The 16,302-nt window shown below is 27.2% G+C and overlaps 1 protein-coding gene across 1 annotated transcript; it reads right to left on the reverse strand.

Moving 5' to 3' along the window:
* Nucleotides 1-2,772: 2,772 nt before the first annotated feature.
* On the reverse strand, nt 2,773-16,158 carry LOC145751943 (cytosolic carboxypeptidase 1-like). Its single transcript, XM_082568102.1, has 25 exons — nt 15,929-16,158; nt 15,657-15,772; nt 15,519-15,580; nt 15,028-15,229; nt 14,464-14,604; nt 14,114-14,210; nt 13,713-13,753; nt 13,321-13,470; nt 13,081-13,155; nt 12,703-12,867; nt 12,178-12,269; nt 11,346-11,474; nt 10,619-10,837; nt 9,735-9,873; nt 9,288-9,453; nt 8,522-9,044; nt 8,108-8,264; nt 7,417-7,646; nt 6,759-6,924; nt 6,175-6,406; nt 5,694-5,815; nt 5,201-5,337; nt 4,355-4,519; nt 4,010-4,155; nt 2,773-3,939 (listed from the first exon to the last, which is right to left on the reverse strand). Exons 1-25 carry the CDS (start codon nt 15,982-15,984, stop codon nt 3,288-3,290), a joined length of 4,380 nt encoding a protein of 1,459 aa, XP_082424228.1. The 5' UTR covers nt 15,985-16,158; the 3' UTR covers nt 2,773-3,287.
* Nucleotides 16,159-16,302: the final 144 nt, after the last annotated feature.

Here is a 16,302-nt window from a genome sequence, read left to right on the forward strand (position 1 = left end):
CAAATTTTAACAAATGTAAAAAAACAGCGATTAATCCATGTCCAAAGTTAATTTACAATCTATTAAAAATTTGTATCGTATCAGCGTAATAATTTTTTAAAATTCTTTTTTTGTAAACACCCGCTTGAAAATTAAATTTGCCTTCTGGAAAGTTTAAAAAAAATTTTTTTACCAATATGTTTTTTAATATGGAAAGTTCAAATGGAATTTTTGCAATATATCATATGTCGCATTCAAGTTTATAAAAGGCAAGTTTAAGCCTAATTGTGCTACAACATTTATTTGATAACCTGAGTTAAAAAAAGAATATCAATCAAAAAAGTAAGTTTGTTTTATTTTTTTACAGATTTTAAATTAGTAATTTATTATTTAAAATAAAAATACTTTTAAAATATTTTTAGACCATGAATAAATTACTTATTGCATTTTTTTTGCTTGGACTTGTGTTTTTAGCAGATGCGTTTAAAGGGTATGTTTAATAACTAAAAGAATAATATTCTTTTAAAATAACAATTTAGAGATTAAATTTGTTTTAAACTATACTCGTTAGCACCTAAATATGACACATAACCATATATACAAATCTAACATTCAAGCAGTTTCAAGAAACCACTTAAAAGTTTAAAAAAGGGCTACGGAGAAGTTAAGACCACCGTGAAAAATGGTGGAAAATTCATAAAAGATACTTATAAAAAACATGTTAAGCCCCGTGCTAAAAAAGTTGGAAAAAGCATTAAAAAAGCCGCTAACAGTCCATTAGGTCAAGCCGCAATAGGAGCAGCAGTGGGAGCCGCAGTAGGGGGCTTGGTTGCTGGCGACCAAAATTTGATGGAACTTCAAAACCTGAGGGAGCAGGTTAAATATATTTAAATTTTTGTTATTTTTTTAGAAAAATAATTTACTTTTAAAATAAAAACCGTCTTATTATATAGATACCATTTCAGTAAAATCACATAATAATTTTTAGTATTTTGGTTTAAATTCAATTTAAAAACTAAATACCAAGATTCATTAATTGTCATAACATTTTTACAGATTTAGAGATTTTTTACCTTTTATGTAAATAATACAAACCATATTTTTTTTCACTTTAGGATCCGTTGCAATATCTTGCAAGAATGCAAGATATAAATAATGAATTATCTGTGCTGTTCAATAAAGATGCGAGAGAAAAAGTTATAAGACAATTGGACAACGCAGTAGGTAAAAAAGCTTAAAAATTGTGCTATGAAACTTCATGCTTAAATTTAAGTCATTTTTATTATTAGTTTTTTTAAATGCTGTTAGTTTTTTGCTGTGGTGGCATTCGGTTATTTAAATTTTATTGTATTTATAATATTTTTATTATGTTTACGTTGCTACAGCAAGCCACGAAATGTAAAAAGTTAAAAGTTACGTACAAGCAAATACAGAAGAAAAGAAAATTAATTTGCTAGATTTATGTGTTAATAAAATATTATTCGGAAAAAAGAAAATTATCTTATGATTTTATCTGCGGGTGTGTCAACTTAAATACAACTTTTTTTTAACACCGCTCAATATAAAAGAAACTAAATATAAAAAAATCTAGGCAAAATGAGGATAAAATGTTTTATAAATGCAATCAAACACAATGTTTATTTCGTAATTAAAAATATTGCTGTCAGTGATTTAAATGCAGATCCAACAGGTGACTTTAATTGCCATATTTGAAAACATGTCACGACAAATATACCCAATACTTGTTTTACCTTTAAAAAAATCCGTATTACTTGACTTTCTTACGGCTTCTCGGAAAAAAAACTTTGAACCGTTAAGTAAAGTGAATTAGCAAGGACCGTAAAGTACCAGAGAAAATTACCGAGGGCCGTAGAGTACAAGAAAAAATTAGCTAGAGCCGTAAAGGACGAGGTTTTTTTTAAGAACTGTCAGGTACAAGTGATTCTAAAATCTGTAACAAGTTAAATCCTAAACAAATGCCATCGAAGTAGAACAGTGAATTTATTTACTAACAGAATTGCCAGTACAAAACTTCCTATCAAAGCTAAGTAAATATAGCCAAAAAAAATTTAGGCAAGATTTTGTACCCAAAGTGTAAAGTTAGTGTAATAATAAACAAGCGTTTATATATTTAATATTTTAGTTGATAATTTCACTTCCACTTAGCATCAGCTATGAAGCACAAGTTGAAAATACAGGAAATCCCCTGAAAATAAAAAAAAAGTTTATGTTTTAAAAATAAGCCAACCGTATATTACAAACAAACTTACCTTTTTACTGTGTATTCCAATAAAGTTGTAATTTTTAGCAAAAACAAAAAAAATCTCTGACAGAAAAAAATGTAGAAAAGTTAAAGAACAAAATGAAAAATTTAAATTTATTGAAATTATGGAAATGACAGAACACAAATATACAATTCACAATGGTATGATAAAGCTATACAATAAAAAAAAAACATGAAACCCAAAAAATAATGAATACTATTAACTAATTCACTAGTACAATACAAAAAAATTTGGAAACTGTTTTTTTCAACCTTTAAAAATAATGTTAAAATTTTTAAAATTAAATTTTAAAGTTTTGCACTAAAATAATTACGACATGTATAATTAAAAAGCAGCGTTATAATATGTGTATTATTTATATAATTATACGTAAAAAAAAATGGTATGAAAATATATTATATTTATATATATAAATCAAATTCGCATATATACTGTTCAAATTAAAATTTCAATAGTAAAATAAATTAAAATTTATATATGACAAAACAATTGCAATAAAGTTGAGAAATTTTAGATAAGACTCTTTTAATATACAAACTTAGCATAAAATTGTATGTTTTAAAGAGTAGAAGTTAGTAGAACACAGCTGGTATTGAATTTTTTTAAAGATTTAAATCACAGCAGTATATACATTAAACTTTATAAATAAAAGGAAAGGTAACAGCAAAAAATTAAACAGTAAAATGCTGACGCCAACAAAAAAAAAAATTATATAAATATTCAATACACAAAATTTGGAACAGTTTTGCTACTTCACAGTTGCGATAAAAACGGATTTAAATAATTTGCTCTTAAAACAAGTAAAATTTTGACTAAAAATCTAATTTTAAAGTTTCAAATCAGAGTTTTTGAAACAAAAATTGTAACATTTTAGCTGACCCTTTTACAAGCAGTTGACTTAATGTTACTTACCACTATGATGTCATTTTACCTAGACATAATAATCAATTATATGAAACCACTAACTATAAACCTGTAAGTACCAATATATTATGGTGTTGCATGTAGTTGTATGTACACCAACTAATTTTTGCATCCATTTGTTTCTGTGTTATCAGGAAAGGAAAGTAAATTTTCGAAAATACTCCCGTTTTTAGGAGGAGAAGATTTTGGAGCTTTTCTTAGAACAAGACCAGACTCAAAAGGTCGAGGAGCTGTTGTGGACACTCCATCTTCCTCTTCCTCTTCTTCTTCTTCGCTGTAATACATAACTCTTCCTGAAACGGGACACACTTTCCTAGAGAAGGCTCTTGAATTTCTGATGGAAGAAGATTTTGTGTAATTGAGAAGAGCATCTTCGTTTCCAAGAAACAGATCTTGATCAACATCCAAAGATCCTTTTTCAAACAGAAGTTGCTCTTCTGTACAACCATGGAGATTGGAAGATCCCTGAAGATTTAGATGATCGTTTCCAGGAAGAGTTGCAACATCCGAATGCTGATTAGGATCGTACCTCCATAGCACCATGTCCTCTTTTGATGTAAAAAGAGGGTCAACATTAAAAGAGAAGTCTGAATTTGGGGGCATGTCAGGATAACCCCTAAAAAAGTAGGAGTTGATTAGTGGAGAGATGTCATCTTCTTCATCTGGAGTAAGCTCAGCATCCGAATTCATTGGACAACCAGGACTTGTCGTCTCCTCGACTCTCTGTTCATTCTCCATAAGATCTTGGTCACTTTTAAAAAAAAAAATTATTTAAAAAAATGACATTATTTTATAAAAAACTGAAGAAACTTAATTTGTACTTTGCTATTTCTTCTTCATTGTCGGAATCAAACACAGGTAAACCCCTGGTTTTATTTTTTTCTTTTAAATGCAACAAAACCTCGCAAAACTTCGAGCCCATTTTTTCCAAGTCTTTGGTGCCTATTTGTTTACCTCTAAGCATGCCCTGACAAAAATAAAAACAGAAAATAAATTTAACAAATGTTTTATTAATTAGTTGCATATTTTTTTTAATCAGGATAAATAAATATTTTTTTAGGATTTTTTTTCGGTTGAATATTAAAACTTGAAAAAATAAATTATGTTAATTACAAATTAAACAATCCAATTTTAAAACTAAATTCAAAAATTTTTAATTTTTTTACCTGATCACAACCACAATAAGTTGACTCCATTGTGTAACTACGAGCCACTCCTATTTCTTTCCAAACCACCACCCTTGCTGTAGAAACTTTGGGTTTTTCTACCACAAAACTACAGTTTTTGAGAGAAAAAGGTGCAGCAAAATGATTTAGAAGTTTAGGCAGGGTCTAAAATAACAAGCAAAATTAAATTTTAATATAGCAATACATTTATTTTAATAAGATAGTTTAATCCCAATTTTTATTGTATTAAAATATTTAACATTTAAATTCATTTTATATTGCCAATATTGCCAAATGCACAATCACGTCTTTTTTTGGACATTTTTGATCTTTTGTAGGAATTGCATTTACAATTGTGGAAACAAGTGAGTAAAAAATAAAAATCATCAAGTTTTATAGAATATTAACTACACAACTCGATTTAAGTAAAATATTGTATATGCAGGCTTAATGTTTGATAGGTGTATTGTATTGATTGCAGCATTGTGCTTTTTATCTATCATAAAGGCCATGCTTTGCTTTTTATTATTATAAATTGTCATGCAAAACAATATATTACCTCTTTCTAGTAAAGTTTGTTTAAACTACATCCAAAGTAGAAAATACAGTTTAAAATAATTAAATTTTCTGATAAAAAAGCAATTGCAGCTATTTTTTATTTAAAAAAAAACTAGTTAAATACAGAATATAAATTTAAAAAAAATATATATACCCAAATTTTCCACATAAAAAACTACAACATACTTTTCATAAGTTAATCGGTGTCAAATTAATTCTAACTTATTTAGTTTTAAATTTTTTTTTTAGTTTTAAAAAAAAACTAAATTGATTAATAATAAACTTTACCTTGTATCCTGTATCATCTGGGCCATCAACAACAGTCGATGATTCGCCAGCGTTAACACTTTCCTTATGTGAACAACCATATAAGAAAACATTCATTTTCCTTGAGTGGCCATGGTAGTCACAATACACTAAGGGTGCTAAAAATGCCATAAAAAATTGTCATAAAGAAATTAATTATTTACCTAAATACTATTATTTTTTGACATAAAATGCCAAACCGTTTTCAAAGTGTCATTTATGTAAAAAAAATAATGCCCCATAAAATTAAAATCATCTATAAAAGTCTAGTTTTCTACAAAAGGTAAGATAATTATTTAGCTAGAATCAATTATTTGGAAGATTACCATTAGTTAAAACACAAAAACTGCCATCCTATCTTAAAAATGATCTTTTTTAAAAAATGATGTATTATTTAACAGGCAATTATTAATAGGCTTTACGAAAATAAGAAAAGTGTTACCAACTGTTAAGTTATTAAGTTAATATTATTTACCTTTTTGTATGGAGTACATGTATTGTAGTAAACCTTTAGTGTGGTACACGGTTGGATATAACGTTACACCTGGATCAAACCACATTCGATTTAAATCTTCACCACTTAACGAACATCTGTGACTAAAATATAAATATATAAGTTCAAAAACTTTAAAAGTGCAAAAATAGATCTTGTCCTCGATTGCTTTAATTTAAACAAGTAAGGTTTGTAATTAGCATGCAAAAAGTGGTTGTGACAATGTTATAACAGGCAATGTAATAGTAAATAGTAAAATAGGTAAAACGCAGCTCATAGATTTAACTAGGTATATATAAAAAAAAACTGTCATGTTTTCAGAAGTGTTTCTGTCCAAGATATAGTTGTTAGTAGAAGTTACTAGCGAATTCTAAGATGATTTAAAAAAGTATGTTAAACAACCAAGACACTAAAACATGGAAATAAATTTATTTTATTAATAAAATTTAATATTAACACTTACTGTCCATTAATTACACCATCTGGATTCAACATCGGAACAATTTTAAAGATGTAGCTTTTTCTTAACTCGTCGGCAACTGCTGCCAGCATCCTATCTTCCTCACACTGATCTGGGTTCGCATCCGGCTTTGGTGGTGGAGTTAAAAGAAGACTGAGAGTTCCTCGCATAGTCCAAGATGCATTTGATTCTCCAGGATGCACGCGAGCAGAAAGGAAGATATAGGGACGGGATCCTTGAATTTTTTTAAATTTTAATATTTAAAATATTGATATTTACTTTTTTTCAAAAATTTAAAATCATTTAATAAACTAGTTGATGTCCTTTCCTAAATGCTTTACTATATTCTATACTTGCCGTTATATGTACTTAACTTACAAATAATATTTACCTGTGATAATATACGGCAATTATTTTGTAGGTCTATGATTTATTTATTTAGTGCCAGTCTATTAACTGGACATGAATGTATAAACAACCCACTTAGTTTTATTACATATAGTTTTTTAATAACAATTTTTTTACCTAATGAAAAAACTAAGCCAATAATTTTATTATCTTTTAAAATGTAAAACAAAAACTCATACTCATTTCTTGGACAGCTTGTTTTTCTGAAATGTTTTCTTCACAAAACGGCAATGCTGTTATTGTTAAAACAGGAACAGGGTTGCCAGATAAAGTTTCGCAAAAATTTTGTTTTTTTATATACATGTCCGACTTGTTTATTTTCGACAACATTTGATTTAAGTCCATCTAAAAAAATTATTAAATTGTTAAAGTTAAAGAAACTATAATATTGTAAGAAGGAAGAGTTTGTCAGTACTGCTATCAAGCATTACTTTTTTGTAAATTTCCTTTTTTGATGTGGGAAGGTCAATTGCGCGACCTAAACAAAGAGTAACGTTTGCTACCCCGACCTAGTCTCAAGTTGCCTTTAGCAGTTTAGGATATTATAGATTATAATTGCCTAGTAATTATGCTGCTGATTTAGTGCTAGCTCAGCAGAAGTTCATACGATTTATAGCGCCTTACTCAAGGACGCCACTACATGAGAGCAGTGGGGATTAAACCCGCAACCTAATGTGGTGTAGCAAGTGTTCTTACCACTACACCACGTTGCCGGTGGTGTGCTACATTATATAGAAGCAGTGGGAATTGAACCCAGAACAGCAGTATTGATACCTTACAACCTTATTTTTAAAGCGAGATTTTCAATTTTTTAAAAAAAAACAAACAAAAAATTACCTGAAGTTTAGTATAAGTATATGGGTAATGATATGCAAAATAACAAACATCATCATCGTATTTGAAAGTAACTGTAAAAGTTAAAGTGAAATAAGTTGGGCTTTTTCCACCAGCCGATGAAGTTTTACGAAGAAAATGGTTCCGATAATAACAAACATCCTTGCCCGTTCTAACCCACTGTGGTTTTCTCAACCTTGCTGAGGCTATAGAGAACATTACAGGTTGCATACCTACAAAAAATATAATATTACTAAATTATAAGAAATTTTAATTCTATGCAATTACTCTTTTTTCTGAGGCCTTATAAAATTACTTGATTATTTATATGAAAATGTAATTGGGATTAAGAAAATTCAGAATATAATATTATACTTAAAACTAAATATTTAATTATTTTTTTAGTTTTTGTCACTCTGAATAAATTGCTCTGAATTTATTTTTTGTTTAAATAGTACAATAATTAACAATAAGCAAAAAATAAAACATATCAAAAATTCTTAGAACCCAATATATGCTACTTAAAAACAAGTATTAAACATTAAAAATTTTGATATTCCAAAAATAATAGCTAATATATACCAACTAAGTTGTGATACAAGTAATAAAAAAATATAATATAAAAATATTATTACTCTGAGAAAGTTTTTAGTTTTAACAAAACTATTATCATATTTTTAAATTTTAAATTTACCTTCGTTAGCAATACTGCCCTTCTTTTCACAGTTAATTATATTAAACTGATAGGATTTTCCCGCTTTATTGCCAGCTACCTCAAAGTAAAACCACTGATGATGTATATTACAATTACAATCAGAATTCAATACAAGGTCATATTCATATTCTCTTACCTAGGTATAAAAGTGATAATTATTTTATTATATTTACAAATAGTACAATTTTTTTTTAAAGAATGCCAAACCTAGATTACTAAAATAAGCTTAGTAAGCTATAGAAATGTATGAGAGAAAACATTTTTAAAAATGTCTAAAATTTTAAGTATTTTACATACAAATTGGATTGGCCCTTTTTCAGAATTTATTAACTTTTAAAAAAAACTTCTTTGTTACAAAAAAGAAAAAAAAAATTTAGCATAAATTTTTCTTACCCTAACTGCACATCTTAAATTTCCACTTTCAAATCTCGAGTCAAACCTCAAAGGTGGTGACAATTCAAAAACCGACTTTTTTCTACCTTCAAAAATTTCTTTAGTTTTTGAACCCAATTCCATGCCATTTTCTACACTATTATTATCAATATACAACCCAGGCCAAGTATCATCAGATACAGTAGTTGATGAAGTATCACAGCCATTCTCAGATGACAATACTTTTCCTAAATCGATAACCAAGCCATTTGGCTTTAATTTTTCGACTAGATTAGATGCTGTATTTTCGCCACATTGAGCTAAGTTATTGGAGTTTGAATTTTCTTTTAATAAAATGTTTGATGTAGGAGGATTGTAAATAGATGGGTGTACATCACATTTTATTACAGTGCCGTTTTCTTGAACAGGAAGGCTAGTTTTAGTGTAGGGTTTGGGATTGTCGACGTTAAAAACAGTTTGGTTAAGAACTTTTTCGGGGAATAAAACACGGCACAAGTCATCTAAAACTTTAGACTTAATCAACCTAAAACAATATTTATACAAAAGCTAAACTATAAGTACATAAAAAATGCCCATAATATTTCAATTATGTTATTTATCGAATAAAGCTATTAAAAAAATACATAATTTAAAAAGTTAGGTTTAAAAAATAATCACTATTATGCATATATTTAGACTGTTATAATATATATACAGAGAAAATTTAATTCGAAACATTAACAACAAAACAAAAAACTAATACTTAAATTAAACTAAAAAATATTACCTTTGTATAAGCTTCTTATTGCATTGTAGTTCAGTTTTGTTTACAGGAATACTACCCAGTAAATCAGCACTTGATAATTTGTTTACTTCTTCTTTCATAGATATAGTTTTGCTTGCTAGTTTTTGTATTTTGTCGATGTATTGTTCTGGGCGTATGTTAAGCAAATCTAATAAAAAATCAAAAAATTGACAAAAATATAAGCAAAAAAGAAAACAAAACCCTTTTTTCAAAAAAAACTTTTTCAAAAATTTTCAAAATACAACACAACCTGTAGTAATCATAATTAATTCTTTATACTTTTCCCTACAATGTTTTTGGTTTGGTATTATTGCCTGTAGTAAATAAATTGGTATTTGACCTTGGCTAAGTTAAGTTAATACCTTACTTAAGGGTGCTACAACACATCAAAAAGGATCTCTACCATAAGTATTAAAAAATTTTTTATACCTAAGTTATTGTTTTCGTTTTTCCAAGTTTTGTAATACAAATTGTTTGCAATTTCATCACCAGAACGATCAAGATTTGATTCTAACAAACTATTTGCTATTTCTTGCGTAAATTGAGTTCCAGTTATCGTAGTGGATTCCTGTAAATTTGAAGAAGAAAATATACAAGTAATGGAATACAATTAAAAAAGAAAAAATGTGCATAATATTTCTGATGAACGATTAGTTTTTTTATGTGCTCTTTAAATAGAACATAACTTTTGTAAAACGCTGTTTAAATATATTTTGTTATAGAAGTTTTTAAAATAGTAAAAAGTGTTTGTTTATAAACAATAATGGCAATTAAAATTGTAAAAAATAGGAAAGAAATAAATGCCATTTAACTAATATAGCCAATAAAGGTCATATATTTCCTGCCAATTGTAACAATACCAATTACAATTTCTTGTTTCTATTTTTAACTGTTTAATTTGTAAAAACAAAAACTTTAATAGCTTTTAACAAAATTAAAAAACATGGCAAAAAAGTCAATTTTTCTTGGTAATAATAGTTAAAAACTTAACAAGGCAAGAAGATTACCTTTAACTAATTAAATATTTTTGTTACTTATTGAAAGTAAACAATAGATATTTTCTTAAAAGTTTAATAGTCTGTGTTAAGTTACTTAAACAAACAAACTTACAGAAAACAAATAAAGTATTACCAATCCTATAACTTAACAAAATCTATGTTGAATAACCAATAACAAAATTAAGACAGAAAAAAAATGAAACTAAAAAAATAATTTTTTACCCTAAAATTTTAAATAATTCTATTTTATTAATTAAAGCTCAAAATTTTAAATAATTTTAAAAGATTTAAAAAAATCATTTTTATTGTATTTACCTCAGAAGCAGATTTGATAGGTTTTTGACTAGAACCAATCACAAGTTTTCTAAAGTCCTCAGATACTGTTGACAAATTTGTCATATTGTGTTGTTTGTCGCGTGTGTGTAATCTTAATTGTGATCCCTGCAATGTGTTTGTGGTGTGCGGTCGAGGGGGATCAACTTCTTTTGTTATCTCTCCACTTGAGGGAGCTTGATTTGGAGTTTGAAATTTCGTCTTAAAATAAAATAAAAAAATATAGAAAACATAATGAAAAAGTAAGACAACATTTATTGCAAAATGATCCAAATTTAGACAAAAAAGTAACTTTCGTAAGGTTTGCAACAATAATTTTTTTTTTGCTTTTAGGCATTATTGTAATATTTTTTTTGGTATTCTGCCATAAGCTTTACGCAAATACAACTAAGTCCTTTACATAAAAACTTTATAAACTTTACTTTGGCCCAATTTTACTCGAGTATTTAAACAGCTGTCAGTTGTAATCATATATTAATTTACTAAAGAATAAAACTACTTAATCCTAACAGTCAACACTTAAAGTGTATAATACAATATTAATTTAATATTTGAAATAACTTGACTACAAAATACTTAAAAGCAGTTGTAAAAAAACGAAAAAATATATTTTTAACATATTTAAAATATAAATTTATATTTATACCATTAAAATATTTAATTTTATGACAAAAAAATCAAATGTTTAAAATTACACATATTATCTTACTGGATATTCTGTAAGTTCGGGAAAGAATTTGTCGTACATTTTCAATTCCTCGATGCTTCTAATATTTTGTTTGGTCGTGGATTGATCTTTAACTGATGTGTCACTAACTGCTGATGACTTTGTTGATACCTGGACAAAATTAATAATTTTTAAAAAAAAGACCAAAAAAATAAAAAAAAAGATTTTTTTAGACAAGAAAAAAATTTTAATAAAATGTTGTATAACATTTTTTAACATGTTTTATTGTCATTTTGGTTTTTCTTTGTCCTTAAATCAATTTTTAAATTACTACAGATTTAACCCACTTTTGTTAAAAGAATGAAAACATACACCTTAACACATGTTTTTCTTTTGTAAACAGTACACCATTTTACAGCATATGGTAGATGTCACATTTTGACATTGGTTTTTATAATTTTAATAAAACATATTTATTTAGGGATTTCAGCAAAACAACTATAGACTATTTGTTTGCCAATGCTAACTAATATATTGTTACTTTAAAAAGAAAGTGATGTAGAATGGTAAGGTGTAAAAGTATTAAATAATACACATAACATGGATTGAATACTTGAATTTAACCGACAGCATGGTGTAGTGGTAAGTACACTTGCTACACCACATAAAGTGTAGCTCCCTTGAGTAAAGTGCTATAAACATGTTAAGGTCGCGCATTCGACCTCTCCACATCAAGAATAAAGATATATACATAAAAAATTATCACTTGCCGAAACTAAAACTTAGGGTTCTATTTTAATATAGTTGCCACATGTAAAAATGATGACAGCATATTTTTAGAAATAATTTTTTCTTTTTTTTAATTTAAACTTACTGATGTAGTCGACGGTCTTCGTTTAGTTTTGTTGTTAGTTTCAACTTCTTGTTGTTCTCCCACTTCATCTTCAAATTCATCATCTTCACTTTCTGTATATATAAATAATTATTGAAGGTTATTCCAAAAAAATTAATTTCAAAGTCAAAAAGGCCTATTTGCTTTTTAATTATTCTATCATTTTCATAAGTTAGAATATTAATTATGATTAAAAAAAGAAAACAAAAAGAAAACAAAAAAAAAAATTTTTTTAAATATATATAACCTAAAAATTTTATTAAACATAATTATTCTATTCAATTCCCACTGTAAAGTTATAACAGTAAATTCCCGCCCTAATGACTGCATTTTGATTGTCTTAATATGGTCAACAACTAATACATGATCATAACGCTTTGGCCTTGCACAATAACTGGCAATTTTTTCAATGAGCCATAAATTAGACATGCATATGTGTATATGTATATTGTCCATTACGGTTTATTATAGCCTATAGATGATACATTTTATTTACAGTTAACTTACCAAATTCAAACACTTCTTGTTCATCTTGTTCCTGATCCTTAGAACCAGGCAACTTAAACTTAAAAGTACATCCACTATTTAACACAGGTAAACAACTCTTTGGTTGGCATCTTCGAATTATTACTATCGCAATATTGAGAAGAGAATCGACCAATTTGTTTGTCGCTAAAAACAAAAAATTAAAATATAACTATATTGCTATTTAGAATATATACCAAAAAATCCACTTTAAATGGGCTTTTTTTAATTAACTGCAAGAAACAATAGATTAAACACTAAACTGACAACAATGCTATTCATGAATCAGCAATTATTATTTTGACAAAACGTAATGATGCAACACTGTACAACTGATGTAAATCTAAAATAATAACTCACAAGATAAATGGTCCCTGCAGGAATTATGTAAAATAAGTAATCCATTTCCATCATTAAACGACTTTCTTCCAATTTCTAAAAAATAAAAAGAATAATAATGTCAACTGTAAATTTGCTACAGTGATTAGGAATTAAAAATAAAATAATCATACAATAAAATATTCATGGCATAGTTTATACATATTAGATATAACATAAAGAAATAATAAAAATTCACCAAAAATAAGTTGCGTGACTTACTTAATGCTACAATGTTTTTTACAACGTTAAGCACAGATTTGCGTATAGCAATATGTCTGTTATATCGACTATCAGCTTTGTGGTAATCTTGATGCATTCTTAACATACGCTCAACCATGCCTAAACCAACTGCTTTGGTTGCATTTGCTTCTAAAAGTTAAAAATAAATTTTGTTATTTTACAATTTATTTAAGCATCAGTTTATTAACATTGCCTTTTGGCATTTTTAGACCAAAAAACTTAAAAATAATCTTATTTTGTATAAATAAATGTAACGACAGTAAATGTGGTTTTTTATGCTCCAAGTAATTTTCCAAGGTAGGTTCAGTCGGAAACGATTTTTTAAAGGAATTTATCCAGAACAAGCAAACTCAAAACAAGTGTTTACTTACTTGATTGGCGTATAAGGAGATTAAGTGTTGATAAACAAGATCTGCAACACAATACACACGATTTAAAATATTAATCATTAAACTTGGTGACAGAACTCAAAAAAAATCAACAACTTTTTGTGTTGTGACAATTAAATAAAAATAGCCATGATACATTAATAATTTAAGATATTATTGAATATAATTGCTTGATAATTATTTTAAAGGCTTTGCATGAGTTTGTACTTCATATAGTCTTACTTAAAGAAACTATTGTCTTACTTAAAGAAACTATTGTATTAAAGCAGTTTTAAATGAGCCAAAGAAATCATTTAGGGACCAAGAGTTCTAACCATTACAGTTCTACTGACAAAATTACATGCACATATTGTTAACACTAATGTATAACATGTTTAACTTACTTTAATGGAATAGGTTGTTTTCGAGTTAGACTATTAACGATCCTGTACAGAGCATTTATAGCTCCACCTCTACCCAACAAACTAGCGTTTACAGATGCTAAAAAAAAATATAAATTTAATATTTAACATTACCACAGAAAATTTAGGAATTTACTGGTATCAGAATTTAAAACATCAACACATAAAATATTATTTTTAATAAAAACAATTATCAAATATGGACTTTTTACTATGTAAGATCACAAAATCAACTTTAATTTTCGACAGTTTTTATGAAGTTTACAGTTTGTGGCATTACAAATATGTTTTACTTACAAAACATTTTAAATTTTATTTCAAAATTCACTTACAATTAGTTACTGACAATTTTAGTACAGACAAAGCCGAAGGAAGTAATTTAAGATGACAATGATGGTTATAAGAAGATCTGACGGCTGATAGAATTACAGGAAGAGCTCCGGTAAGACGAGCTCGTAAAGCAAACCTTCTATCTAAAAAAAAATTTTAAGTTTTAATAAAATGTGTGTATATTTTGATCCTATATGTTAAGTAAACCCTTAGAATAAAATTGTACCAATTTGGCACATTTTGTAATGGCTTTAAAGTTACGAAATAAAAACTAAAAAATGTATATCTACATATAATACAACATAGTATACATCATATATATGTGTGTGTATGTCTAATATTTATTTCTAAAATACAAAAAAAACTATACTCAGTTGTTTGTGTGTAAATAATCACAAGCAAAAGTGTGTTGCGAGATATATTAACGCAATTAAAATGCAGCCTGTAGGGTGGAAGTAAATAATATAAAAAGTACTTAACACCAGTGCCTTAAAATATTATTTAACATAAAGTATGTGTAAATTACTTTATGGTAAAAATGTATTTAAAACTCCCTTGTAACACACCTTTTGGTCCAATTTTAGCAAGCAAATTAACTGTAGCAAAAAGCAGTCTCCAATCCAAAGAGGGGCCAATGTAAGAAAGAGTGTGCAACAACACCCTTGTTGCATCATGTGAAATTAAACGCTTTACTGATACATTGCCCTCATGAGCTATCTGAGCTAAAGTGCTGACTAAAGCAAGACAAGTTCCTTGATCACTGCAACTCTACACAGTAAGTTATATAAATATATATATATATATAGTGTTAATTGTACATACTTCAACTATACGAAAGTAAATAATAATATAAAAAAAAAATAAAAAAAAAGGGTAAGTGTTTAAAAAAATAGTTTAACAATTACTACCTTATGTTTACCCATAATACTTAAACAGTTTTATACTGCTTGTGCATTTAGAAATTTATGTTAAAAAGTATATGCAGATAACCAATTTTTAAATATTTAAAAATAGTAAAAATAGTATCAATTTTTTTAAATTTTTTAAACGTGTTTACCTCTAAAGTTAACAGTAAAATTTCAAGGGACCCTTTGCTTGTTATTTCTCTTCTTGAAGTTTCTGTAAATTATGTTGTCATGATAAAGTAAAATATTTATATACTAAAAATAAATTCTATGTTTTTTGTATTACACACCTTGATCATTAACCAATCTCAATAACTTGTGACATAAATATCTCGTTTGGTCTTTGTCGGGATTACTGGATCCACTTAATTTACCCAAAGTTGCCAAAATTGTTTTGGATGTAGACCTAAATTAAAATTTTTTTTATCTGATTATTCATTTTTGTTTAGTGATTTTTATATATATATACAATTTTCTTAAAATTATAATTAAACGAGCAAGTTCATTATATATTTAATAAACACATTCATTAGTTAAAACCAAAAATATTCAAGTTACTTACTTTGTATCTGAAGAAACCTTAGATTTTGAAGAAGACATTTTTGCTGAGTTAGGCATTTTGTTTCGCCACTGCAAGCTTTTATTTCGTTCAGTATTACATACTTTAACGATTACATTCTAAGCCTTATGACCCTTTGCTATTTCCGCTTCGTTGTTCTACAGTTTTAAATCTTAAATAAGTTTCTTTAAAAAAGTATGTCAACCTTTTTAAAATTGGAAATAAAGGTCACATGTAACAGCTGACAAACATTACAAACCGGCATTTCAAACAAAAATTATAACTCACTTGCGTGCTTGTTTGACCCGTCACGGACAGTGTTTAAATCCTCCATAGCAACCCAAGTAGTTTTTATATAAAGGACAAACCAGACAAGT

This window comes from Corella eumyota, chromosome 5, assembly GCF_963082875.1.
Source record: "Corella eumyota chromosome 5, kaCorEumy4.1, whole genome shotgun sequence".
In the NCBI taxonomy this organism is placed as follows: domain Eukaryota; kingdom Metazoa; phylum Chordata; class Ascidiacea; order Phlebobranchia; family Corellidae; genus Corella; species Corella eumyota.

Bases quoted from the DNA above. Each gene is read 5' to 3' on its own strand.
- LOC145751943 (XM_082568102.1), bottom strand. From the start codon at position 15,984: ATGCCTAACTCAGCAAAAATGTCTTCTTCAAAATCTAAGGTTTCTTCA. The intron at 12,868-13,080 runs GTGAGTTATTAT...TTTTGTTTTTAG, and splicing joins CTGCAGGGACCATTTATCTT to CGACAAACAAATTGGTCGAT. The intron at 6,407-6,758 runs GTATGAGTTTTT...AAAAAATTCAAG, and splicing joins ACAAGCTGTCCAAGAAATGA to GATCCCGTCCCTATATCTTC.